The sequence below is a fragment of the Oratosquilla oratoria genome, chromosome 35 (genome assembly GCF_046742065.1).
Source record: "Oratosquilla oratoria isolate Oo_2021 chromosome 35, ASM4674206v1, whole genome shotgun sequence".
Classification (NCBI taxonomy): Eukaryota; Metazoa; Arthropoda; class Malacostraca; order Stomatopoda; family Squillidae; genus Oratosquilla; species Oratosquilla oratoria.
The window spans coordinates 24,010,246-24,037,745 of record NC_134811.1 but is presented as its reverse complement, the minus strand read 5'-3'; the positions used below and the strand labels follow the sequence as shown (position 1 = coordinate 24,037,745).

The 27,500-nt window shown below is 40.4% G+C and overlaps 2 protein-coding genes across 5 annotated transcripts in view; both read right to left on the bottom strand.

Moving 5' to 3' along the window:
* LOC143018584 (glycerophosphocholine cholinephosphodiesterase ENPP6-like) overlaps positions 1-9,073 on the bottom strand; it is a 94,236-nt gene extending 85,163 nt beyond the window's left edge. For 3 of the 4 annotated variants that reach the window (XR_012965760.1, XM_076174076.1, XM_076174074.1), the window contains exon 1: positions 828-1,138. Coding sequence is in view for 2 of the 4 variants with exons in the window: in XM_076174076.1 (XP_076030191.1) it covers positions 828-830 (3 nt within the window). In the remaining 2 variants the exon portion in view is untranslated. Of the gene's footprint in view, positions 1-827; positions 1,139-8,777 lie in introns of those variants that run through there. The other variant, XM_076174075.1, reaches the window with a different exon arrangement.
* A 1,913-nt stretch (positions 9,074-10,986) lies between these two features.
* The window catches only part of LOC143018583 (glycerophosphocholine cholinephosphodiesterase ENPP6-like), a 34,052-nt gene continuing 17,538 nt past the window's right edge, over positions 10,987-27,500 (bottom strand). Inside the window, exons 2-9 of the mRNA XM_076174073.1 lie at positions 26,014-26,170; positions 24,319-24,562; positions 20,586-20,792; positions 19,486-19,624; positions 18,558-18,718; positions 17,040-17,163; positions 16,558-16,689; positions 10,987-13,514 (exon numbers count right to left, since the gene is read on the bottom strand). Of these exons, the coding sequence (XP_076030188.1) occupies positions 13,276-13,514; positions 16,558-16,689; positions 17,040-17,163; positions 18,558-18,718; positions 19,486-19,624; positions 20,586-20,792; positions 24,319-24,562; positions 26,014-26,170 (1,403 nt within the window). The 3' untranslated portion in view covers positions 10,987-13,275. The remainder of the gene's footprint in view (positions 13,515-16,557; positions 16,690-17,039; positions 17,164-18,557; positions 18,719-19,485; positions 19,625-20,585; positions 20,793-24,318; positions 24,563-26,013; positions 26,171-27,500) is intronic.

Sequence of the window (27,500 nt, the reverse complement as noted above, 5' to 3'; positions counted from 1 at the left end):
AACCCCACTCACTCATATTTTTTGTATGTGTTAATCACAACTCCGATGGGGTCGTTAAATTTTCATCATACAAAAACAACAATAATAATACTAATGATAATAATAATAATAATAACAATAATTATAACAATGATAATAACAACAATCATAATGACAAAAATAATGACTAAATATAGAAAATAGATAGACAAGACCACAAGAACTTTGGAGTCACGTGCAAGAAGACACTTGTAGCCTAAAGAACAGTGCAGCCCTGTAACTGCTGCATCATCATGAATCCTGGCCTTCCTTGCCATTTACAGAACGGCAGCCTTAACAGGACCACCTAACCACCCGACTAGAATTAGGTTCTAGAGTAGGGCTTACTAATCTGGGGAAATGTAGCCCCAATGGTATATTTGCACTTTTCAGGGGGTACATTACGTCTGAGAGAATTACCACGTAAAGTAATTATCAAAAAGATATGTACTGTATGTGATGGATCAAAATATTTCATAAATTACCTGAGTTTAGTTTATTGATGTTATCATCATTGAGGTCCGTATGCAGTCTATACATAGATTTCATAATAGAATAAGAGCATAATTTTCATCGTCCCCCACCCCCCGAATTTTTAGGGGTACACGGGAATCTACAAAAATGCCCGAAGAATATAGAGGAACAAAAGGGTTGGAAACTCCTGTTAAAGAGCGTAACAAACTTTATAAGGTGAAGTTGGGACAAGGCTCTTAGGGGTGTAACTCACGCCAAGACCTAAATTAGATTTTAGCTGATTCGTATGTTACAATTTCACGTCAGCTTCCTTTTCCCTTCAGCAGTTGACTTACCATTTCTGTGTGGCGTCCTGCATCAGCTGGGAGAACCGCAGAACAGAATTGTTGTTTATGACGATGACGACGCGAGAAAGCGATGTGCCTTGTCAACAAGGACGTGCAGTACTGCTGGCGTAGGCTGCTCTGATCCTGCCTAGTAGCCTATTGTCAAAGAGACGGAGGTAACTGGCGAAACTTGATAGTTGTACTGAAAACAGTTTCCCCTGGAATTTGGTGTCCTCTCACTACTTCTGTGTTTGTCAGTTGGACATGCGAATAGGTGAATGTTACTGCACATTCGGCGGGGTTTGCTTACTCGTTTGACATTCAGAGCCAACTGGAAATGAGACGAGGTTCAGGCACTCTCCGCCTTTTGCGTCACATGTGTGTCAGAAGGGCTGAGTCATACTCACGCACAGACCACTACCCAACATAAATGTATATTTTCATTATTTGGACGAGATAACGAGAAAAAAATAAAAATAAAATAAACGTCCGCCATTGATTGCAATATGCAGCACTGACACGGATTGCCATCATAGAAAGGAAGTAAAGGAAATGGTGACATGACCTTAATTATGAGATCATTAATGGGAATACTAACTCTGAGAAGCCTCTTAGATTGGGAAGAGGCCGCCATGAGGTCACGGGAACAAATGGTAAAGGACTACATGTCCGAAAGATGTCAAGAAATATAGTTTTCCTTATACATGTACCAACACCTGGATTACTTTGGATGGTATACTGTGGCTCGTGCTAGATCCATAGGTGAATTCAAAACTAGATCTGACAATTGGAGAGACAAATACAGTATATCACACTAAGGTAAACAGTCACACACACACACAACCATACGTACATACACACGGTAAACGCTCACACCACACGCACACATACGGCACACACACACACTACACGGCACACACACACACTACACGGCACACACACACACTACACGGCACACACTCACACACACGTTAGCACGCACACGATACATGCATACACAAACAAGTTGGTGTGTGTGTTGTGGCCACATCATCACTCAATATACGAACTCTGGACTCTCATCCGGGAGTAATAGTTGTCGATCATGAGCCCAACAGTTCAAAACCATGGTGCATCACACATACAAATTACATACACAGACGACATTTTTGTTTAGGAGAGAGAGAGAGAGAGAGAAAGAGAGAGAGAGAGAGAGAGAGAGAGAGAGAGAGAGAGAGAGAGAGAGAGAGAGAGAGAGAGAGAGAGAGAGAGAGAGAGAGAGAGAGAGAGAGAGAGAGAGAGAGAGAGAGAGAGAGAGAGAGAGAGAGAGAGAGAGAGAGAGAGAGAGAGAGAGAGAGAGAGAGAGAGAGAGAGAGAGAGAGAGAGAGAGAGAGAGAGAGAGAGAGAGAGAGAGAGAGAGAGAGAGAGAGAGAGAGAGAGAGAGAGAGAGAGAGAGAGAGAGACATAACAGGAAGATACGCTCATACAGAATCGTTCCACATGTGGGAAACATGACAACCAGATGCACGACGACGTCACAGACCCCGAACCGGGACGACACAGGTGTGACAGGCGAGAAAGAGCACGAACGTACGCACGCACAAACCACTTGTCGCTCTTGACGGGTGAGTGTGATCGTCGCGGGAACAACTTCCTGGGTGCGGGTAGCACGGGGTAAAAGAGATGATCATTCCGATCCTGAATGGACTTTGATCTTTCAAATAACTTACTTGATGTGCATGTTCATTTTGACTGTCGTCAGGGAATTTCCATTTGAGGAGGGGGGAGGGAGTTCTTTCGACTCTACAAGGTGAACTGTTCTCCAGCATTATTACTCGTAAACACACACATAATATATATATTGTTACGGTCGTGTAGTTAAATGCTCTCCTTCCCCGGTGCTCAATGGGATCCTGTTATACTTCGATGTCCCGGATAGACTTCTGTACACGACCGCCTTCCCACACGAAGTAGTTTCGACTTTCGTGCACAATGGGAAGGTATATTAGAGGGTTAGGAGAGAAAGGTTTGTTAGACCCATAACGAAAATTTGACAGATTTAATGAAGATCATGGAACGTGGGACTAAGTACAAAAGTGAAGTGTTCGGGTCTTAGGTTTCGGACAGCTGAACAACTTCTATAAAAGAAAAAATATATATAAATTTTACAAAAATACATTAATAGGAACTGTTCAATCTTTTGGGTTTGACCAGAATCTGGGTAATCAAATAACTAACACAGAAAACTGTATCAAACCGATTGTTGAACAGTATCCTGTATTGTACTCGTTTATAATAACAAAAATTATCTATGTATGGGTGTGCGTACATGGAATATAATAGCAGGCTGGCTATCTATAAAAAGTGAAAATTGCTCAATGCGTAGAACGACCAGAATCACAGATATCAAGCTTAGACATCTAGAGTAGACCGTATCGTTTATTAGATGAATCAAGTCTGACTGACAGCCTTTTAGGCGTAGATGGACGGATCTTGGCGGAGGGTTTTGGAGAGCTGTTGGATATGGAGGAGGACGAGGAGGGGTTAGAGGCGGCACTGGGAGAGTGGGACGGAGGAGAAATAATAAAAGATGAGGTGCAAGTGGCTCTGAAAGTGATGAGAGCAGGTGGGGCCTGGGTTGGTTAGGTGTCGTGCGGGGTGTCTGAGGAGGGGAAGTGCAGTGGTGGTGGACTGCTGGTGAGGATGTTTGATGTTTGTATAAATGAGGGTGGAGTGTCTGTGTAGTTCCGCTTTGGAATGGAAGGGGGGGGCAAATGCGAGTGTAGTAGTTTCTGAAGGATCAGTTTATTGAGTGTAGTTGGGAAGGCTTTTGGGATGGTTTTAATTGAGAGGATTAAGAGATGAACAGGGAATTGGTGAGCAATAGTGTGGATCAGATTTTGTGAGGGGGCTTCGGGGGAAAGTAAGGATTTTTTTTTGGGGGGGGGGGCTTTATGGGTTTGGAGAAGGCTTAAGACAGGGTGGACAGGAGGGAGCTTTATTTTATTTTATTGATTTTTGCATATGTGTGAGATTGGGGGAGGGCTGTTGGGCGGCGGTCAAGTGATGGAGCCTGTGTTAGAATAGGTGGGAAGTGTGGGTGATTTTAGGTATAGGAAGGACTGCGCCAGGATTGTGTCATGTCGCCATGACTGGTCAATATATACATGGATGGGAAGGTGTGGGAGGTAAAGGCGAGGATGGAGCCCAGGGGACTGGAGATGGTAAAAAAAAAAAAAAAAAAAAAAGCCAGTTGTTGTTTGTTGACGACACTGCGCTTGTGGCAGGATCAGAGGAAGGAGTAAGGGAGTTAGAGACTGATTTTTGGAAGGTATGCTATAGGAGCAAGTTAAAGTAAATGTGGGTAAAAGCAAGGTGATAAGATATACAAGGGTAGAGGATGGAAGCGAGTTTGAAGTAAACCTGAAAGGAAAGAGTCTGGAGGAAGTGGATAGCTTTAGATACTTGGGGTCGCATGTGTCTTAGGAATTAAGACGTGTATATATATATATATATATATATTATATATATATATATATATATATATAATATATATATATATATATAATATATATATATATATATAATATATATATATATATATATATATATATATATAATATATATATATATATAATATATATATATATATATAATATATATATATATATATAATATATATATATATATATATACATATACATATATACATATACATATACATATACATATATATATATATATATATATATATATATATATATATAGCCATTCACCATAATCGTGTGATTTCACCTTATTTCTGGATGTTGCTTATATCTAAAATTTCCTTTTCATCTTTAAACGGTCATTATTATTTTACATATATGAAAGACAGCTCTCGAACGACAATATTTCATAATATTGTTTCTCTCCTTTGTAAAGGTTTATAATCCTTATAATAAACATTAAAATATATCGTGTAACATTTCTATATGATCTTTATATAGGACATTATGTAATTAGATAACATCATTCAACCTCAGTGAAATAAGAGCTTTCATGACAGTCGTAGAAACGACTGTCGGCCAGAATTGATTCAGCTATCTTACGATACAGTCTACTCTAGATGTCTAAATTGATATCCAAGATTCTGGTCGTCCCGAGGGATGTAAAATTCTCACCCTTTGTAGATAGCCAGTTTGCTATCGTAAAATCTTACACATCTACGCATATAGCCTCTTTGCTATCGTACACTAATATAGTCGTGAACTACGTTCAACAATCGGGTTGATATGTTTTTCAGTAGTAGTCACTTAACTATTCAGACTCTGGTCAATCCCGGAGGCTTGAACACTTTTCTGCCTATATAATTATCTTTGGAGAAAAGAAAAAAAAAAAAAAAAATCTTGTAGAAATTGTTCAATGGTCAGACTCTTAATGCCCTAACACTTCACTTTTGTACATAGTTCCGTTTTCCATTTTTCCATTTTCTTCATTAAACCTGTCAAAATTTCGTCGTGTGTATAATGAACCATTTTCTCTTATCCCTCTGATTCCCTTCCTTTGTGCACGAAAGTCGAAACAACTTCGTTTGGGAAGGCGGTCGTGTACACATATTTGTGTGGGTCAGGGAAGGAGAACTTCATCCACACGACCATAACAGTATCATCTATACAGTCACTCTCCACTTATCCTTATCTCCTGTCTTCGCCCTTCCTTCCTCAACAGACATTCCTCTCTTGCTCAACACCCCCTCCACTCCATCCATCTCATCTTCAGTCCCTTCAAGTTCGTTCCATCCACCTCTGCCTTTGTGGCAACACGCCGCCACTGCTGTAGTGTCCCCATATTGCACATAGCTTTTATCACCTTCCAAACCTATTTTACTAATCTTTCATCATTCCTTTTTTCCATGTGTCCAAACCATCTCAATGATCTTCCTTCAGCCCTATCTCCTATCTTTTCCACTCCCGCTCTAATCGTTTCTCACTCCAACCTAGTAAAACCTACCATACTTCTCAGGCCTTTCATCTCAAACATTAAAATTTTTCCTATCTGCCTCTCTTAAATTCCAAGTATCTACCCCATATAATGTCGTCGGCAAAATTACCTCTTCATACAATCTTCTCTTTGCATCCATTCCCAGATGCCTATTTCTCATAACACTTTTTAATTTTCCAAGGCATTTACTCGCTTCTCTCAATCTACAATTTACCTCCACCTCCACTCCCTTTCCTGTTGAAATCAGACATCAGTTCTAGAACAAAAATTCTAGGTTCCAACACAACATTATATACGTAAGCTTTTAACTTACTTCTATGAAGACCCATCACCAGTATTTCTTTTAATAGCAAGAAATCACATATTCAAAATGCATATATATATATAGGATCCAAGACGACAATTTTTCTACAATCAACGTTGATTATTAAAATATGTCTATTCTTAACCCAAACTTACGTTTGTCAAACTTACTGTAAATTATTCTTTGTCTTTATCAGAGTTTGGGAGAGTGTGTGAAAGAAGGAAGTTGAAGATAAATGTGGGTAAAAGTAAGGTGATGAGATGTACAAGGGGTGAAAGCGGCAGCAGACTGGAAGTGAGCATTAAGGGAGAGAGACTGGAGGAAGTGGATAGTTTTAGGTACTTGGGTGCGAATGTGGCTGGAAAGGGAGGAGTGGACGTGGAGGTAGGATGTAGATTGAGAGATACGAGTAAGTGCCTTGGTGGATTAAAAAGTGTAATGAGAAATAGACATTTGGGAATGGATGCGAAGAGGAGATTGTATGAAGGAGTGATTGTGCCGGCAGCACTGTATGGGGCAGAAACATGGGACATAAGAGAGGAAGAGAGGAGTTTGAATGTGTTTGAAATGAGGTGTCTGAGAAGTATGATAGGGGTTACTAGGCTGGATAGAGTGAAAAATGAGGAGGTGAGGAGGAGAACGGGGGTGGTAAGGGAGTTGGGAGATAGGGTGGATGAAAGACTGTTGGGATGGTTTGGACTAGTAAAAGAAGTGTGGAAGGCAGAAGTGGAGGAAGTGAACATGAGGGGACGACCTAGGATGAGATGGATGGATGGGGTAAAAGGGGCTTTGGGGAAGAGGGGAATGTCTGTTGAGGAAGGACGGGAGAGGACAGAAGACAGGGGTGAATGGAGAATGGTTGTATATGGATGAGGTTGTGATGCATGAGGTGGAAAGGGTGGGGGATGGGGGTTGAGGTAGGACGAGAAAAATTTGACGTAGCCCGAAGGGATTTCTCCCCGTCTTCTCCTTTTCTGCATGGGGGGAAGGAGAGGGGTGGGGTCGCCGATTATATGAAGCGGCCTTGCTGTGGATGTGCTGTGTCTTGTGACACTGCTTCTGACCCAGGGCAGTGGACAAGATGGAGGGATGACCCGTCATCCAGGAGGTGCCAAGATAAGAGGGAAGGTAGAGGGTGGAGGGGAGTGGAATGTATTAGGGATGGAATGGGTGGGAATGGTTTCTATGCCTTTTTTTTTTTTTTTTTGGCTACCACCCTTGTAAGTAAGGGGGGAAAGCCTTTGGTATATGTATGTATGCTTTATCAATACGCATAAAACACATAAATGCGTAACAATACTGTTATGCAAGGGAGTAGGTACACGCCTTTGACTTGGGTATCTCCCTTATAAGAGAATATATATATATATATATATATATATATATATATATATATATATATATATATATATATATATATATATATATATAATATATATACACATGCGTGTGCGCGCGGGTGTGTTTACCTAACAACAGCATACAGGAAAGAAGCTTCGCTTAAAGGACAGTTTTGTTTACACAGATTCATTTCCATCTTTAGCTCAGTGTGTCATTTAAGCTATCCCAATGGATACTATACTGAAAATTGTTATTCGATATCATTCAGTCGTCTGCATTTTGTTCCCATGACTTCGTGATGTCTCTTGTACCAGAATGGATGCAATTCTGTAAAACATACACCTACAAAAGTTCAAATTACTTTATTTTGAATATATGACGTATTGCTAGTAATCTGTTTTGTTGCATTTAGTATTCCTGGGGTGGAGGAATCTATATTCTAGAAGTGAATTTCCAGTAAATTTTTAGTTTCGACCACGGGCGCAATATAGCAATAGAAAATTAATTATTAATTTTGTAAATTATAATGTATCAACGTAATATGCAATTTTGTGGGCGAAAATAAAAAACAAAAAAGGTGCTAAAACAGATTTCGTAAATAACGAAGTCGTGTCGGACGAATGGTACGCCATGTTTGTTATGATAGATGCCGACGTCGAAGAAATGAAAGGATGATAAATTCATCTAGTTTAGGTTAGACTCTGACCTAAGCTAACCTAACCTAACCTGTGGTTAATAAATCATTACCTGCAAATTAAATGTCATCCGGCTCGTCCTCGTTGTCGTCGTCGTGAGAGACGTTGGCGGGCTTTTCAACCACTCTCTTAGCTTGCGGGGTATACAAAGTTCTTGCAGCTTGAAGGAATGCATGTATCTCCGCTCCATAACATTCCTTCAAGAAAATGTACCTGGCGAGGTATTGTTGGAAGTACCGAGGACGTCAATTGACAGACAAGATGGCGTCACGAGCCTATGCTATCGACTTCGTTCATTAGCATATTTGCTTGTACATACATATACCAAGGCTTCTTCCCCCTTTCAAGGAAGGTAGCCAAAAAGGGAAAGGCACAAAAACACTCCCACCCATTTCATCCCTAAATACACTCCACACCCCTCCCACCCTCCCTCTCATCTGAGCACCTCCTGGATGACGGGTCATCCCTGCACCTTACCCACCGCCCTGGGTAGTATGTGTATATTTGCTTGTAGCAAGGTATTTCTTATTTTCATTTCCGCCCATAAAATTGCATATTACGTTGATACATTTTAATTTACAAAATCAATAATTAATTTTCTATTGCTATATTACCCCCATGGTCGAAACTAAAAAAATACAGAATTTCCAAACCTACCTGGTTAATGAAAGTCGTGATAGACACAAACTTGACTGGATCTGTATATTCACTGAAGAGGATATGGGGCAGTGAACAGGCAGCCTCTGCATCTGTTCAACACTGCAACTTTTGGAAGTTCTGATACGACTGATGGCTACTTCTCAAATTTATTTTCTTGTTTTAGGCCTATACCACTTGGCCCAGCACGACTAGGCTCATCATCAGCCATTTTTTCAATCCCATAATTTTCTCTCAAAAGATTCATGTTTTTTGATGAAGAATTAATCCATTTCCTGGTGAACAAATACCACTATAACGGTAACATTTGTATACAAGTACCACCTTACTTGGGCACGTCCAAGGCAACACTAAGATTGTACAGTTGCCAGATTCGCAAATAATCTCATTGCCAAAATATTGCAAATCAGTATAAACTAAAACTCATTATTTATGAACGACAAATCTATTTTGATATGTGAATTGGAACCATGTTGTACTTGAAAACAATATCTAATTTTGGATATGTGAAAACCAACATAACTCGATACATCTTAAATTACCTTGTTTTCGTTGGTAGCAGTCAACACTACATAAATGCAACTACACGAACACTATCACACTCACAGGCACCTGGAATGTTTTTCATTCTACTAACATTCGATTCTTACTCGATTTTCATATTAATTCTTCTTCTTTTGACTTACCTGGTTCTATTTTTTTTTTTGTGAAGACGATAAGCAATATTAGGATAGGAGAGGTATTTTCAAATAGCCTATTTAAGTAATTTCTTCCAAACAGAGGGGAAGTACAGTGAAAAGGCTACATGGTCTCTGTCCAGCTTGTAAGCATACTTTTTGCCCTGAATACGTGTTGGCTCATATGATGGGCAGCGAAAACCGTTATGATATTCTTGTATCCCACTACAGAGTGACGTAATCTTTTCTTGTTTACTTTCTAAACTAATTTGATCCCTTGCTTATTTTGATTTTTAATTTAATTTGATTTTTGCAGTATGAAATAAGTCCATGCTCTTGTAGGTTGCTATTTTTTTTCTCCTGGGCTTTATTTCTTTACAGTACAGGGAATTCTTTATATTGGGTCTTTCCAAAAAAAGTGAGAAATTTCCAATATTCGAAACGAATAGATTAATAATAAACAATAACAACAATAATAATAATAATGTTACGTATTCGCATGTACTGTACATTAACTCACCTTTTTCTCTTTCACGTGGGCCGTGATCATGGAATCACGAGTTAAAGACAAGTTCACGCCTACAATTGTCCGGATCAGGGAAAGGCAGGAGTTCAGTCTTCTCTTGTTTATTCTGCTTAGCGAACATGAGGATTTTACACGTGTGTTCAACACCAATGCTAGGCTTACTCTCTCTATCCGGGGTATGGCGAGCGACGCCGGGACCCCCCCCCCCTGGCGTCCCCCCCAAGCATACCCTCGCTAACTTTCCGAACCACGCATCACTCACACGCATACCAACCATCCAGGCACACTATGCAACATTCATACATGCAATTTCGCCACAATAATAGTAATAATAATAATAATGACACATTTTCGAGTCTTTTTTATTCTTAACATTTAATATTTCCGAATTTCAACCATTTCTAATACCGAGGTCCATATTTTTAACGGCTTTTCAAGTAGATCTACACGCTCTTGGTTCCAACATTGCAAACTCGTCATTTTATAATTTATCTATTCGTCTATTTATTATTTTTACTATTTATTAACTAATAATTTAATTGTGAATGTTTCAATTCTCCATTGATTGCGCACCTAGATATTTACACTACAACTTCCTCTTCTGAAAGAAAAAACTGTCAGTAGACTTTTAAGAAAGGAATGTAAAACATCTGTAATGAAAGAACATTTAATAGAGAGCACTTTCACAATATACATCTATTGACAATATTTCAAAAAGTTTGAATAACAACAACCATGGCACTAAATACCATTAAGAGGCAAACTAACAATTCTATCTTTGATGAAAATTACGCCGAATTCTTAAGAGGACAGGTGGAAAAGAAACAAAATTAAGGCCAGCCCTACTCGATCAATATTACTGACACTATATTGACTCATTTTTATTGTGCAATATTTGTCTCCCTCTACATAGTCCATGTTATTGCACAATATTGTCAGTCGAGCGAAGGATTTCGGACACAATAAATTTGATCTTGTAGGGCCCGATCCCCAGAAAGAATTGTTGCTCATTTTTCTTGCTAGACATGTTGACGTTATAAGGTCAAGTGCCACACTGACCGGATATCACGCAATGTGCCTCTCTTAAAAGTCGTATTGTGCAATAAAATATTAAGCCTTATATGATGTCTTCAATATATTGTGCCATTCTTTAATACCATCCCTACACCGTCAATAATATTGTACAATACAGAATATTGTGTAACAGTAATGATCGTATAGGGCCTGTTTAAGAAGGGAAGTAGCATCATTCAGTAGAAGTTAAAGACGGCCATCATTTTTCTTTAAGTGTTGAGTAGTCTCATATAATAATGCCGCGCAACTCTGGTCATTAGGGGTCATTAAAACCCTCTAGGATTGACAGAATCTTTGGTTGGTATTGATGTTACAGGATAAATAAAAGTTATGAATATCAAATGTATCGACGCTCTCAGCTTGGTCCGAATATAACTAAAGTACCTGAAGTGCTACCAAACCAACGAGGCCACGACATCACTGGGGACACGCCGTCAATGAGGTCACGGTACGTAGACAATGATGGCGAGTAAAGCGGAAAGCGTGCCTTTTATCATTTTCGAAACGTGTTGCAGCGATTCAATTAGTTACCCCACCTCGTCGATGCTAAAAACGGCAAAATAGATTACTATCATCACCATTAATGCTCTCAAATATTTAAAAAAGAATAAATAAATAAATTGGGTGATAATAATAATAAAAAAAATCATTATCATGATCTGAGTGACGGCGGAGCATTTCGGATCCCCACTATGAAAATAAATTATATGTGTAGTTACAGAAAGTGCAAAAGTGATGCTTATAAGAGTCTCTCTGGAGTAATTGCCCTGGGCCAGTTTACGTCTAAATTTGTTTATTTCAGCTGAGTAAAACAGCCTGGCTCCAAAAAGAATAATTATCTAAATATGAACGTCAAAAAGTTAGCCTGGGGACACTGTTTATATACGTTTTGATCAGTTGGAAGGGATGACTTTACAGAAAATGGGATTTATATCCCTCGAGGCCCCGTTTTCTTTAAGATATGAAATATCTTAACTCGATATTTTTCGTTGTATCACTATATAGGCGATTTTGATCAGCCGGAGGGGGATGACCTTAAAGAAAATGGGCTTTATAATAACCGGGGCCCCATTTTCTTTGGTATATTATTATTTTTTACACGTACCTAAACGAAATGCGTTAAGAATCTCTTCAGATCTATGATAATAATAGACATAATAGCAATTATAACTATAATAATTGTAATTAACTATTGAGATCTACAACTTCAGCATATCTATTCACTTTCGGATGCAAGAATGCTTGCAAAAATAATCACGGAATAACTTGAAGCGAGCTTATTTGAGTATGTGCATTTCTAAATCAATTGCTTCATGGGTTGAATTCTTGTCATGTTGACGTGTCTTAGTAAATCAGCAGCGATGTTCAATAGTTTCATCTTCCTTGTATAAAACGCACGCATACTTGCAATGTTATAAGAAAACTATACCAGTGGTGCGTGGTGTACATATCATAGGTTCTTGGAAAAGGTGCCATGTGATTCAGTGTTTCCGGTTATGTGTTAATACTTCCTCCTACTCTTCATTGACTACTTACACAGGTGACTTCTAATCTCGTATACTTGACAACATATGTGGGATCAAAGATTACGCAGTATCTCAAATATTGGCCGTATTTTCTCTTTGCAGACGGCCCCCAATAGTTCTAATCCTGTATCGCGTGATCTCATACCCGACAATTTAATTAAACATACGATCTTAGGATACAAAGTCTGTTCACGTGCCAAGGGCTGGGGGCGGGGCTTAGGAATGACGTCACTGGGTGGAACACAAACTTAGGTTTGGTGAGGCAACTCCCTAGTTTTTAGGTTCTGTGCAATCAATCAATCAATATCAGAGCTCTTCTGAGTAAAATTACCTCCGACCACAGCCTCCGCATTTCTAAGCAAGACCCTTGCGTGTCACTTCCAGCAGTTTATCACCTCATAATGCATTATTCCTTCATCATCTTAGCATGCACACGTATCAATCTAATCGATACTAGCAGATATTCATTTAAGTTAGATTAGCACTTACTGCCGCTGGATGACGTTGATATTCCTTTAACCAAATATTACAATAGTTGAAATAAGATTAAAAAAAATCCTGCTTATACCTCTTGTGTCTAGTTCCCAGTCGGTGTAACACCCCTCAGTCCTATCCACTCCCCTTCTATCCCTCGCCAGTCCGTACATCCTTTTTTATTACCTTCCTATGTCCCTCTTTGTCCTAACAGTCTCAGTCTACCCTTCAATGCTTCTTTTCACAGCTATAATTAGCAACAGACCGAGTAAGATGGCTAAAGTAGAGGAACCTGTTCCTGGACAAGTTCCTGCTGTGATGTCATCTTCACCAACAAGGGCAGCCCTCACGTGCATCCATGTGCCGTTGTTCGGTCGGGGTTCCACGTCGAGAATGTGGCATATGAGCTGGTAGACGTCCACCATGCCGATGGGAGGGATAACAGCGTCCTCGACAAAGTCTATGATATAAGAAACGGAGGTGATGAAGCGATCAATTCCTTTGTGTAGTTCTTATTTGATGTCACGCTTTATCATAATACTAACATATATCAAATAATTCCGACAGTCGCCCCCGGGATTCGAACCAGGGCATTGCGTGACGCAAGGCCAAAGCTCTACCGACTGAGCTAAAGGTAGAGTTTTGGCCCCGGTTCAAAGCCCGGGGCGACTGTCGGAATTATTTAATTGACATACGCCGTCAATGGCGATTCTATTCAGACACTAACATGCATGTTTACACAAATGACATTTTTTTTACAAGGGAGTGGCCGAATCAAAGCATGATTAAAAGAAAGAATTAAAGAAAGAGGAAGAAAAGTTTGATCTCTGGTCTCCTTGCTCTGTCTCATTCAGTTGTCTTTTACAGCATATTTGTGAAAATTGTGGCAATATTCTTATCCTATCGCCACAGGATTACGAACAAACAAGATATGGTGTCCAAGGAATGGTGAAAAAAAAATCACAGCAGCAGAAATGAGGGATGGTTAAAGTTAAAAAAAGTAAACTGTCTGACCCTCGTTTGTAGTGATACGAATAAAAAAGAAAGCAAGTATTCATTGCTTGAGATCGCATAATCAATATATATATATATATATATATATATATATATATACATATATATATATACATATATATATATATATATATATATAGTACGGGGACTAATAGAATATATGATATAGATTTTGGACAGTTGTATGTAATCGCATTCAGTCAAGCCTTAGATTTATTAGTGATATTCTTTGTTCTCTATATTTCCTCCGCAGAGCTTTCATTTTGCTACCATTATACATAAATCATCTCCTATACAATGCCTACCTGCTATATGTTTATTTTCGCCTTTTACTATATCCACAGCTACTCCTACCATTTTTTGTTATTTATTTCATACAGGACGACAGAGAGTGTAATTTTTAAGGGTAGACTTTAAAAACTGGGCTGCCAATAACTGGGACCTCATTTTATTTGTTTTACTTTTCTTTCTTTGCGGGAACCCGGCGAGGGCCGCTCACAGCGGCATGATTTGCGAGTGCTGAGGGGATGACTTAAGGGTTAAGTACAGGATTTAGTCATGGAATGGGGTTAGGATAAGGGTTAAAGGTGGGATCAGAATTAGAGTCAGGACTGGGATTAGGATTGAGGAGAGGGAGGTAGTGAAGGGCAATCTTATCTCTAAAAGATTCAAGAGTGGGATTACTAAGTGGGATAGATTATTCCACTATTGGACACTGCAGGGGGAAATGAGAACATGAATATGTTGTTGCCTGTTTGGTATGTAAGGTATTATAGGTTGTGACGTGTATTTGTTGGGTGAAGGTAGGTATCTTTCTCTATGTCAAAAAAATTGTTTGAGATTTTATACATCATTTGATGGCTGCGTATTCGTCTTCTTGTTTCAAGTGGTTAAAGTTTAATGTCTTGTTTTAATCTAGTGACTGATGCAATGTATCTGTAATCATGTCTGACCAATCTTGCTGGATTATATTTGGACTGTAATTTGTACATATCACTGTTAATGTGTGGATCCCAGACGGTGTCACAATACCCCAACGAGCGTCTTGAGAGGAAGAATTTTGATGTCTATCCCTCAGTGAAACAAAATATGCAAAACGTGTCGTCTGGTCAAAATTAATCTGTTTTTTAATATCACTCCTACATTTGCCTCTTCAGCTTGAAGTTAAGTCAGGTTGGCAAGTTACATCGCTCTGAGCATTCGAATGTTGATACAACGTCCCGAATCTAACAAAAACTGGTACACCCTCAGAACGGATGATTATTGGTCCTCCTATCTGGGGTTTGATTAAGGATTGGCGTAGAAGGTCATTCTAATTATATATCATTAGATTAATCTACCTCTACACCAAAAGGTTTCTCCACCAGTGGTGGTATTGAAAAAATCTTAACGGGTTCTCTCACTAGGCAAGTAGTATGCAGATATCACCTAGACAATATTATAGCCTGCATGAACTAATTTTTGATAACCGGTTCGCGGACCTCATGAAATTCCAAGAACAGGTTCATACGAACCGGTAAGAACCGGTTGAATCCAACTAATGTTCCCCACCTTCATATGGGATGCAACCACCACTAGATAGATATACAATACTAATTTTTCTGTTTCAGCCCTTTCATCTTAAGGTTAGTGGGAGAATATGATACTTTTCCATGCTTCAGAAACTAAGACGTCAAACAGTGTATTAAATTAAACGTAGTATCAACTAATATAATGAAATGTAAACGTGTTTCAATGATATACAGTAGCCTATGGTTTCCAATGGAAAAAGAATGACGACAGGAAACTTTTCGGTTTGTAACGAGGCTGTATGAATTTATAAATAAATGAATTCATTACTGCTGTCTTAAACTTTGATGACTGGCAACGACCCTGGGGGTCCTCTCGTAGATCCCTCCGGGTAGAAACTTTGGATTGACGTCTTCTTTGTGTGGGGCTCTTTGTATGTCACAGTGATGAGAGGATATGATCAGTCGTTGCTTGCGAAGGCTAACTGTAACCCTAATAATTTTTTGCTGTAGTTACATTATCTCGTCTAATTATCGCCAAGACACCTGATAATTTCTCTTTATAAAATGCAAGAAACCACTGTTGTGTGTGTGTGTGCGTGTATGTATGTGTGTGTGTGTGTGTGCGCGCGCGTGCGTGCGCGCAAAATTGCCGAAGGAGAAAAGGAACTTTAGGCAGTACTTTCATATTTTACATCCTCAGACGTATTACATAGGTACAAGGGTGTGTAATACGTCTGAGTATGTAATATACGAAAGTACTGTCTTCATGTTTCTTATCTCTTGTGGTAATTTAGCATATTTTTTCACGGTGATGTGAAAGCCCTGCATGTGCAGTATACATATTCATGCACGCACATATACTTATGATTTCTTATACTCAATCTCTGAACCCATTCTGACGGAGTCTCCTCTTTCATGAACACAAGAAACACTTCTGCGCTTTGTTATGGGACTGGCTGAGTGTCGCAAGGGGCTCACCTGGTCCTCTAGCGAAGAAAATCCCTTTCATGTCCATCTCATCAGGGTCGTAGCCGTGGATGCCGTGGGCATGGGTATGAGGTTTCAGGGGCAGCTGCTTCAAGGTGTTCTTCGAGGGACTGAGATAGTACCCTGAGGAGGAGAGGGTCAGAGGCTGAAGTCCATAGTTTACAGGTATTGAAAATATCGGGAGGTATCCTTCCAATAGCAAAACAAAATATAATATTTACTGGTAAGCAAAAGTGGGCGCGTTCCTCGGTGCGTTCCTCAGTGTCCTGCGCAAATCATGCCAGCCAGGACACACAGGAACGCACCGAGAAACGAGCCCAGCTCTGCTGGTAAGCGGTTTTAGCTAACACATTTTCCTAACGTCATCATGGACGTGACTTTTTTTTTTAATTTTATTAAATATACTCTTATTTCGAGCCAGTCTTTACTTGAAACACTTCCAAGGAGAAAAAAAAAAATATTGTAAGACGAACCTTTCTGAGCCACAACTAGAATCTCGTGAGCGTATTTGCTACCCCGGAATCTGAATCGTTCCGGAATGTCATCACGGCGGTACACCTTAACACCCTTCGGTATAGCTGACAACTGCTTGAACACCTGAAGAAAAGCCACAAACAAGCTCTGAGTTGGGGGACGGGGACCGTGGGACGGGGGATGTCAGTGTTCTTTGTGGTAAGTTCACATGAACCCTCTCCCTGCCAGAAGAGTCCATTCAACTGAGGCTAAAGGCAACATCAGGGAGGAGTAAGAGAACGGGAGTGGAGAGTTGGGAGTAAGAGTGCGAGGACGAGGAAGGGGAGTCGGAGTGAGAAGAATAAAGAAAAGTAAAGTGGAGGGTGAAGAAGAGGAGTAGGGGAAGGAAGAGGAGGAGGAGGAGGAGGAGGAGGACCAAGATGTGAGAAGGAGAAAGAGGAGGGAGAGATGGACTAAGGGGTGTGGAGAAAAGAGAGGAGGAAAGAGGGGGAGGACAAAGGAGGGAAGTGAAATGTGGCAGTTATTGGTATTCATTGGGGACTGAAGCCGGGACTTTGCGTTTATGGGACGAGTTCGAAACCCACTGCGCCGTGGTACCACAACCTTTACAAAGTATATTCTGGTTGGCGCCAGAGGATTTCATTCAGTTGATGAGGGAAGGTCACCGTAGCTAAAAGGGTTAAGGGTGTCTCAACGATCCGCTCTGGTATGGTGGTGTATCCTACAAGCTATTACCTGGCTTTTGCCTGTCAATTTTATCCAGTTTAGTGAAGACCATCATACTAGCTGCAGCTTATCATGCTGTGCCACGGAAGCGCGATCTTGTCCCCAGGGATAGAAGCTTTAGTTGTCACCGACACTGTACTGTCGACAGCCCCAATTCGATTAGGAGCCTTCGAGGAGACCCTACCAGGGATAGGTTGGGCATTTTCTCTTCTGCCACACAAGCACAGCTCACCACCCAGAAAGGTGCACAGGTAGAGTGTGCATGTAGCACGAAGGAGTTAACTTGGCTTTGTTTGTTTGTGTGTGTGTATTGTCTGTTTAAGGATTCAGGAGAGCCGGCCAGGGTATAACCATACACAGAACTATGGATGGAACCTTAATACTAAGCTTAGGAAATCTGAATGCATCATGGACTTAATTCTACAACAATTTGATTGATCACTGTATTATGATGTCCAACATGCTGCCTATTTCATCATCATCCCTATAAGCTAGTCGTCACCATCACCACTGTAAATTAGTTTGAGTGTTTTCTACAGACGACATCCTGGGACACAGTTACCCAATTCTAAGTATATAAAGAAATGTCCACATACAGGAGTCGTGTTTTCATGACGTCAAATCACTTTCACCGGGTCCGAGTTCACTGTTTGCAGACCAAGTGACGTCATATCGACACCTAGGGCCTGACTTCGCGTACTTGATGACCTTCTGAGAGGAGGGGGATGGTGGGTGGGTGGAAGTGTGTTTGGGGGAAGCTTGGGGCGCTACGTCTTACCACCTTCCCTTACCTTATCCACGTTCTCTGGAGGAACCTTGATGTTCATGAAGGGTCCTCTGTCACTGATGTGCTCCACGAGGCTAATGTCGAGGTAGTCATCGATGTTGTAAGTTGTGATCTTGTCGAGTTGGAAGTTTGTCATTCCATGGTCACTCACAATAATGACGTTTGCTGGAAGGAAAGGAACAGTTTTCGAGTATAGTAGACCGGCTGAGTTGTAGCAGTTACGGACACTTTGAACCACAACTGGATTTGGGTTTAGGTAGGTTCATTCCATCGAAATCGAGATACCAGAAGATTGGTCAGTGGATCCTATGAATCTAGACTAGCTATTCCCAACGTAGGGTAATGGGGTCCCTGAGGACCTTAGCCATCTTCCAAAGGGGTCCACAGGCCAAACTCCCATGGCAATTAGTGGATGTCACACGACTTTATTCCTTGTTGAAAGGGCCTCCTAGTGGCCGAGAAACAGTATAGTAAAAGTGTTGGACCAGCTTACATTCCTCAGGTAATTTTTATAACGAGGACAAAACAATGACAATACATGTTCTGAAGACAAAACAAGTGTGGCTGAGTAGCAAGCACGCACACGCACACGCACACACGCAAACATACACTCACACACACACACGCGCAAACACACACACACACACACGCGCAAACACACACACACACACGCAAACACACACACACGCAAACACACACACGCAAACACACACACACGCAAACACACACACACGCAAACATACACTCACACGCGCGCGCAAACACACACACACGCGCAAACACACACACGCGCAAACACACACACACACGCAAACACACACACACACACACGCGCAAACACACACACACACACGCAAACACACACACGCACGCAAACACCCCCCCCCACACACACAAACAAACAAAAACACATGTGCAGAAATTAGTCTTACTCTCATTCGTTAGCCCTCGGCCGTCTAACTGGTTCAGCAGGAACTCAACGTCGTCGTCCAAAGACCGTACAGTATCCTTGAGCTTCTTCGAGTCTGGCCCCGAGGCGTGGCCAACATCGTCAACATGTGCCGAATAGACCTGGATTAAGATAAAATTTTAAGATTGATGAGACATTAAAGCTGAATAGAACGAAATATTCTTTAGTTTGTTTGTTGGAAACACGGCAACCAAATGTTATTATTTGCTATAGATTTAGAAAAGTGGAGATGCTCATAACCTAATTTCCTTTCTTCACCAACTACTTGTTGATGTCTACAGACTTGTATCTTTCGTTGAAGGCTAACCCCCTTCCTTACCAGGTGGTACTTTCCCTCTGTCGCTACGCTATTTCATTCACTTGCGGGTAACCCAATTAATAGCGATAGGGTCAACTTTCCCTACAAACTCTGAACAAATCTTTCAACAAGAATCGATTTATACCAGCACCATTTTGTAGTAGTCTAAATAGATAATTTGTTATGGATTTTTACCTGATCGTTAAGAACAATCAAATGACGTTGGTAAGTATAAATTCTTGGCAAAAGACAGTGCACAGAAAGATGGAAAAAATAATAACTTCTTAGTTTGTCGTTCAGCTTCTCATGTATGACGCAAAGGTAATTTCCCTTTTGGAAATTCGAAAAAGAAAAGATGGTAACCGAAATAGTTTCTACTCAAAAGAATTTGGAGCAGTTGACAAGACTCGGCCCAATAGTCTTGATCGCATGCATCTCCTATACTCTCTAAAGCTAGAGGAATATGCACTTCCAATAACACGAGTCTGCAGTTCATACTTGTAAAGGAAGACACTACCGGATTAATAAGTATCACTGTGGTGTAATTCTTTTAAGACACGAGTCTGTGCAGTTCATACTTGTAAAGGAAGACACTACCAGGTTCATAAATATCACAGTGGTGTTATTTTTAAAGACATGAGTCTGTGCAGTTCATACTTGTAAAGGAAGACACTACCGGATTCATAAACATTACAGTGGTGTAATTTTTTAAGACATTATTGAGCCGAGTCACACAGGCAAAGCAAGATATCCTGGCGCCTTACCATCACAAATCCATAATCGTGTTCCAGGAGATCGAGAGCCTTCTTCAGGTTTCCTCGGAAGGTTTCTGGGTTCTCCTTGAGTTCATGGGGCTCACAGTGGCGGGGCGTGATCCCCTCCCAAGGAACGCTGCACTGGGCTAATTGGAAGGCTCCTGTGTCGATGCCTGCGCGCGTCGACGTGACCCAAATGGGTTCACTGGTCCACCACTGAGGAACATCATGAACAGTGTCAGGGTGGTACAGATGGAAAGAAAAATATCGTGATCGGGGTGTTTGGGGTACAGACGGACAGAAGGACATCATGAACAGTGTGAAAGGGAGAATGTTCTGCAGGAGTAGAGAACAGAGTATGGTAACATGCGTGATTAAAGGTTTATCGAGAGAAAAGAGAGAAAAGGGAAGGGCTGGCAACAGTTTTCGGACCCTGCCATATATCTCTCTGGGAAGAAGCTTTGATTGTCTGTGTTGTATTAGTGTCAAGTAGTTTCTACGTAATCGGGTGATAGTACCAGAAGGGGAGTAAACACCAGTTGTCTGGTCTATGTAAAAACGTGGGTAAAATTAAATATAAATTGACAGGTGAGGGGGAGGGGGAGAGGGAGATGGATATATATATATATATATATGTATATATATATATACATATACATATATATATATATACATATATACATATACATATATATATATACATATATATACATATATACATACATTTATATATACATATACATATATATACATATACATATATATATACATATATACATATACATATGCATATAGATATATATACATATATATACATATATATACACATATATACATATATATACATATATATATACATATATACATATATATATATATATACATATATACATATATATATACATATTACATATATATATACATACATATATATATATACATATATATAAATATATATATACATACATATATATATATATATATACGAATATATATACATACATATATATATATATATACATATATATATATGTATATATATATATATATATATATATATATATATATATATATATATATATATATATATATATATTTACACACACACATACACAGATGTCTTGGGCTCGGTTGGGACACCGAGTATCAGTCTCTCGAGGTTGCACCTTTAGTTGGAGGTGAAGGTGCTGACGAGTCTTGAAGATGAGCAGCAGGGAGATGGCTCTCTCTGACGTCCATTTTATAGGTATCTGTCACCGATTTCAGGCAAAGCTGGAGAACGACATAAGCCTGTAGGTGCACATGCAAATATCATTCAAACTTTGTACCTGATGCACCTCTCCCTTGTTACATTCTTCTAACGTTACATACTCCGGTGGCTGCTTAGATATGGAAGACCAAGATGAGAAATAGACAACTGGAAATGGATGCAAAGAGGAGATTGTATGAAGGGGTGGGTGCGCCGACGGCATTGTATGGGGTAGAGACTTGGAATTTAAGAGAAGCAGAGATGAAAAGTTTAAATGTGTTTGAGATCAAATGTCTGAGAGGTTTGGAGGTTACTAGTTTGGTAAAAAAAAAACGAGGAGGTGAGGAGAGTGGGAATGGAAAAGGAGATGACAGATAGGGCTGATAAAAGATTATTGTGATGGTTTGGACACATGGAAGGAGGGAATGATGTAAGATTAGTAAGAGATGTGGAAGGCAGAGGTGGAGGGAGTGAACTTGAGGGGACGACCGAGGATGAGATGAATGGATGAGGTGAAGTGGGTGTTGAGCAAGAGAGGAATGTCTGTTGAGCAAAGAAGGGAGAAGGGAGGGGATAAGGACGAGTGGAAAATGACTGTGTATGGATATTATTATGCAAGAAAGGGAGGGATGGGGGAAAGGTGGGTAGGGGGTACCTCTATGTGAATGATATTTTGACGCAGCCCGAAGTGATTTCTCCCGTCTTCTCTTTTTCTACACGTGTGGACGGAGAGGGTGATCGCCGATTAAGTGAAGCGGCCTCAATGTGGATGTATTATGTCTTGCTGCATTGCGTTTGACCCAGGGCAGTTGGTGGATGCAGGGATGACCCGTCATCCACGAGGAGCTAAGGTGGGAGGGATGAAAAGGTTGGTGGAGTGAAATTGGTGGGAATAGGTACGTGACTGAGTTAGCTACCTACCTTATAAGGGGGAAGAATTCTTGGTATATAGATAGAATACAAAGTCAGAGCTCCTCTACATAATGCGCTGGTGGTATAATCGGAAGCGTGCTGGTCTCGCATATGCTTAGTTGTGGGTTCGAATCCCAATCTTCGATCCGATTCTCAACAGTAACTGATACCTGCTAAAACAATCCAAGAAGCGCATAGGACAAAGGTGACGGCTTCGGCCGCAGCTACACAGCGCCTCCTGGTGTATATTCCTCACCTTCTCCATTTGGTTCTTCGGTTATTCATTTTCTAACGACTTATTATTTTTTTTGTAATTATAGTGTCATTATATTATATCCACACAAAATATTTATTTCATTGTTATCACTATTATTATTCTACTTCATTTCGTTTATCTATTTTACATTTACACATTTTCTATTTATTGATTTATCTATCTACTTATGTTGTGTATTTTTTCCAGTCTTTTCAGGCATCCCTTTAGATCAGGAGTGTCAAACTCAAATCCTATCGAGAGCCAGTTATGCATTTAGGGTCTCGAGGGTCATAAAAAAAAGTAAAATTTATTACGTTTCGCCTTACCAGTTGTAGTAACTCGAATCAAAAAAATCTCTTGTCACCTCGCGGACTACAAGACCATCCCACGGGACGTGATTTTGACACCCCGGCTTTATACAATGCATATGGCTGGATTGGGAAAAGGGTACGCATCCGTAATTATAAAGGAATAATAGTCACAGATATGTAATCAAATAGGAGAAAACGGGAATCATAGTTATCACCAAGTCTGTCTGTCTGTCTCTGTCTGTCTGTGTCTGTCTGTCTGTGTCTGTCTGTCTGTCTGTCTGTCTCTCTCTCTCTCTCATTCGACATGCACAAATTCGTCTGCTATGGGGGCTTCCCAATTTCCCTAATATGAGAACATCAGTGTACCCAATAAAAGTTTCTGGCTACTCTCCTGGCACAGTATGAGAATATATCAACAAGGCTATAAGAAGAGAAAATCTGCACTAGACGAGGGGAGGGGAGTATTAGTGGGTTGGCTGTCCACTGAACATAACCACCATTAAAAAAAAAAAATTGCTTCTTCAGAAAAAGTTAAATGCGCTTCGAACTTGTCCCCACAAAAAAAAAAAAAAAAAAAAAAAAAAATTATAAATGAATATATACATAAATATAATCCTTCGTTGCCCGGGCCCTCTTTACAGTGGTTTTTCAGTGCGGGTCCATGATAAATCTTCAAGGGTTCCTCAGCGAGTCTATTGACCTCTATATTTCCAAAATATGCATCTCGTTGAAATAGCTACTATCAATTTTGTTTACTTGATCTCTACTGATAATGTTGGGGATCTACAGATTCTGAATATAGATAATGGTATTATGCACTCTTAGTATCAACATTCATCAAGTAATTAATTTCTTTAGATAGAAATTCGATACAATTCACAGAAACAATAATTCAAGTCACCTAGGAATAAAATCCAAGCATCTCTGCAAAATTTGCTACAGTGTTTTGACATGCAATTAGCTAATGATAAAACTAATACAGTAAATGTGATTTGGGTACACATGCGAAATCACCTTCTTCTTGCGAATGGAGGACAAGTTGTCGATGGAGAAGTAGTCCTTTTCCTTGTCGTCGTGGAAATAGTTCCCAGCTATGTTGTGCACTTCCGGGTAGAGGCCGGTACCCATCGTGGTCCACATTGGGTAAGAAAGGGTTGGGAAATAAGGGTTGCTCCAGTTGGCCCTCACTCCCTCGGCCAGGAAACGCTCGAATCCGGGAAGCTCGTCCGGTTGCTGATGCACATAATTCCAGCGGAACCTAAGGAACGAAGAGAGATTAGACGAGGCGGGAGCTGGGGTTCGTCTTAGAGGCTAGAGAAAACGCGGCCAGTTCAGATACCCTTCCTGATCTCCCCCGGGTACCGCCCCTCCTGACAGTGGCATTACGTGGACATCGCCTCTTGAGTACATGTGTGAACTGTTCCAGATCGCGGCAAGGTTGAGATCCGGGAGGGTGACAGCCCCGCAAACCCAGAAAAGAGAGAGACAGAGAACAGAGAACAGAGAACAGAGAACAGAGAACAGAGAACAGAGAGAGAGAGAGAGAGAGAGAGAGAGAGAGAGAGAGAGAGAGAGAGAGAGAGAGAGAGAGAGAGAGAGAGAGAGAGAGAGAGAGAGAGAGAGAGAGAGAGAGAGAGAGAGAGAGAGAGAGAGAGAGAGAGAGAGAGAGAGAGAGAGAGAGAGAGAGAGAGAAACAAGGTGTGGGATGGAGTACGGATACACAAATGTCCCGGTATATTCAAATCCATCTATCAACTAATCAAGTAATCCGCTGCCTTGGTTTACTCTTGTAAGAGGTTCACGGCCCCCAAGTCATTTACTAAAGAGGTCTTGTGTTGCTGTCTGGCAACCCTGAGACGCTGGATGAAGGATTGACCTCCAAAAGGCTCATCGCTCTTGGAGTGAAATCGAACAACCAATCAGCTTTCAGAGTCAGTACCTTCGTCTCCACCCGGAGTGTATTATACATTGTATGAGACATTGGCTGACATTCCTGTAAATAATGATTTTACTTTGTATGACAAGTTACTATCTACACCACAGGATAAATGAATTATTTTTTCTAATGAAAATAACGCCTAGATAAAATACACAATTTTTGAGAAGTGAGTGAAAGGTGACACTGAATCATAACACGAATATGAAGTTAATAGGTTACCATATCAAGGGCCTCTTCTTGTGGATGAAAGGTCATCACTTTCTCCTTCCCACTACCCCGGGTCAGAAGCAATGCAGCAAGACACAGCACATCCACTATTATAAGTTCTCAAAATTAGAAGGCGTACCAGGGTCGATCCTGTCGGCTGCCAAGGTTGGCATGCGTGGTGCATGCTGACCACCCCTTATTTATTGTATCTCGGTTAAAACTTTTCGTTTCGGATGGAATATTCCTTTTAGTTCTAACTGTCGACAGTTTATCAGAAAAAGCACTACCAGGGGGCACCACAGGTGTGAATAAATTCGCCTGGTGGCAGCGAAGAGGAGGAAAAGGGCTATTCGGTAGTGAGATGAACAAAATTAGCCTAACGGCAATCAGAGATGAAGGAAAATTGCCACCGGGTACGGAAAGGGTTAAGGTCGAAAGGTCAAGGTCAAAAGGTAATCTTTTTTTTCTGGCCTAGTTATGAAATGTAGTTTACCAGAGCTTCTCTCCTTGTAGACAACTACTTCGCGCCGAATTTTGGTGGCGTGTGGCGGCATCACACTTACCCGTCGATCATGAGGCAAAGGAGTTTGTGTTGAGTGCCGTTACTCCCGACATCGTCGTCGACGGTTGGAAGACCGTGGACACTCGAAGGCGCCAGGAGGGCCATCGCCACCAGCCCAACCGCCACCAGCGGTTCCAGGCTCCTTGGCTGCAACATCCCTGAGAAAGTTGATAAAAGTCAGTGGACAGGAAGGGATCCTTCACGAAGCCAGTGGTTCTCATTCCCCCAACCCTGTCCTCTCCAGCAACTTTGTTATCACATACCAGATTTTTACCTTTGTACCCTCCCCTATTTACAAGTTTGTATTACTCAAAAGGTGACATTTCATCTTTATTACTAACTTAATCTTCGGCATTTGAGAAAAAGTGTGATTTCTTGAAGATCATTCTGATTGAAGACTTTGAAGAATTGTAGTTTGTTATGAATTCAATACTCTGCTAATCGGAATCGGAAAATCTATGATCCAATGTTATTGGTTGATATAGATGCAAACCTCAAAATTCAAGTCTCCTGTCACACGCCTCTTGAACCGCGATCAATGACTCAAATATCCCTCAAAAGTGCTCAGTGGTAATACACGACAACCATTTCATTTTCCTACAGACTTCTCCTCTACCACAGCAACCGGTCCCGCGAACGTGGTTGGTCTGACCTAAGTCGTTCATAATTCATAATCCTGTTCATTTGATCCTGAGGGAATTTACTAGATGTAGAAATGACTAAACACCACGTGACCCTAATTCAGAAACTAAGAAGTGAATGAAATTTCAGTATTGCAAAGGAATGAAAGTTTGTTTTGAGTTGATTTGATGAAATACTTCACTCCATTCGTGTCATTCATGATCTATGGAAAAATGGTTGTAGTTTGAGAAGGAATGATATGTCACTTTAATTAATGATGGAAATCAGATAATTGGTACTAATGAAACTAGATAAAGGTCAATATACAAAAGTTTAGATACCGAAGTTGGGCAGATAAATCGTATAATGGGAAGAAGTAGACTTGTAGAAGTCGTAATGGAACGACAAAAATGGAAGAGACCTCATTAGAAGATGAGAGCATCAGAGCAATCTTACTTTTTTGGCGCCAACAATTCACCATTACTTCTTTTCTAATTGCAATAATATTGTTCTGAATAAAGTAGTGACCATAGAATGATGGCTTACACAGCTTAATTGAATTTCAAAACTCATAGAAATAAACTAATTTTCAAGCCTTGGGAAGATATAGGATAGCAAGAAAAAAAGGTCGGATGGAAATTAAGAATATATTTGAAGCTCTAAGAAACAGCCAAATAATGACTTGTAATTCTGTGATCATCAGTGGATCAGCCGTGAAAACTGGAGTACAAAAAATAAAGTGAAAAACAAAACTATAAAACAAAGAACAAATACTTCAAACTAGTGATGTAAGGTAGAGATATACATACATATACCAACGGTTTTTCCCTTACAAGGGAAGCAGCCAATGTCAAAGGCATAAATACA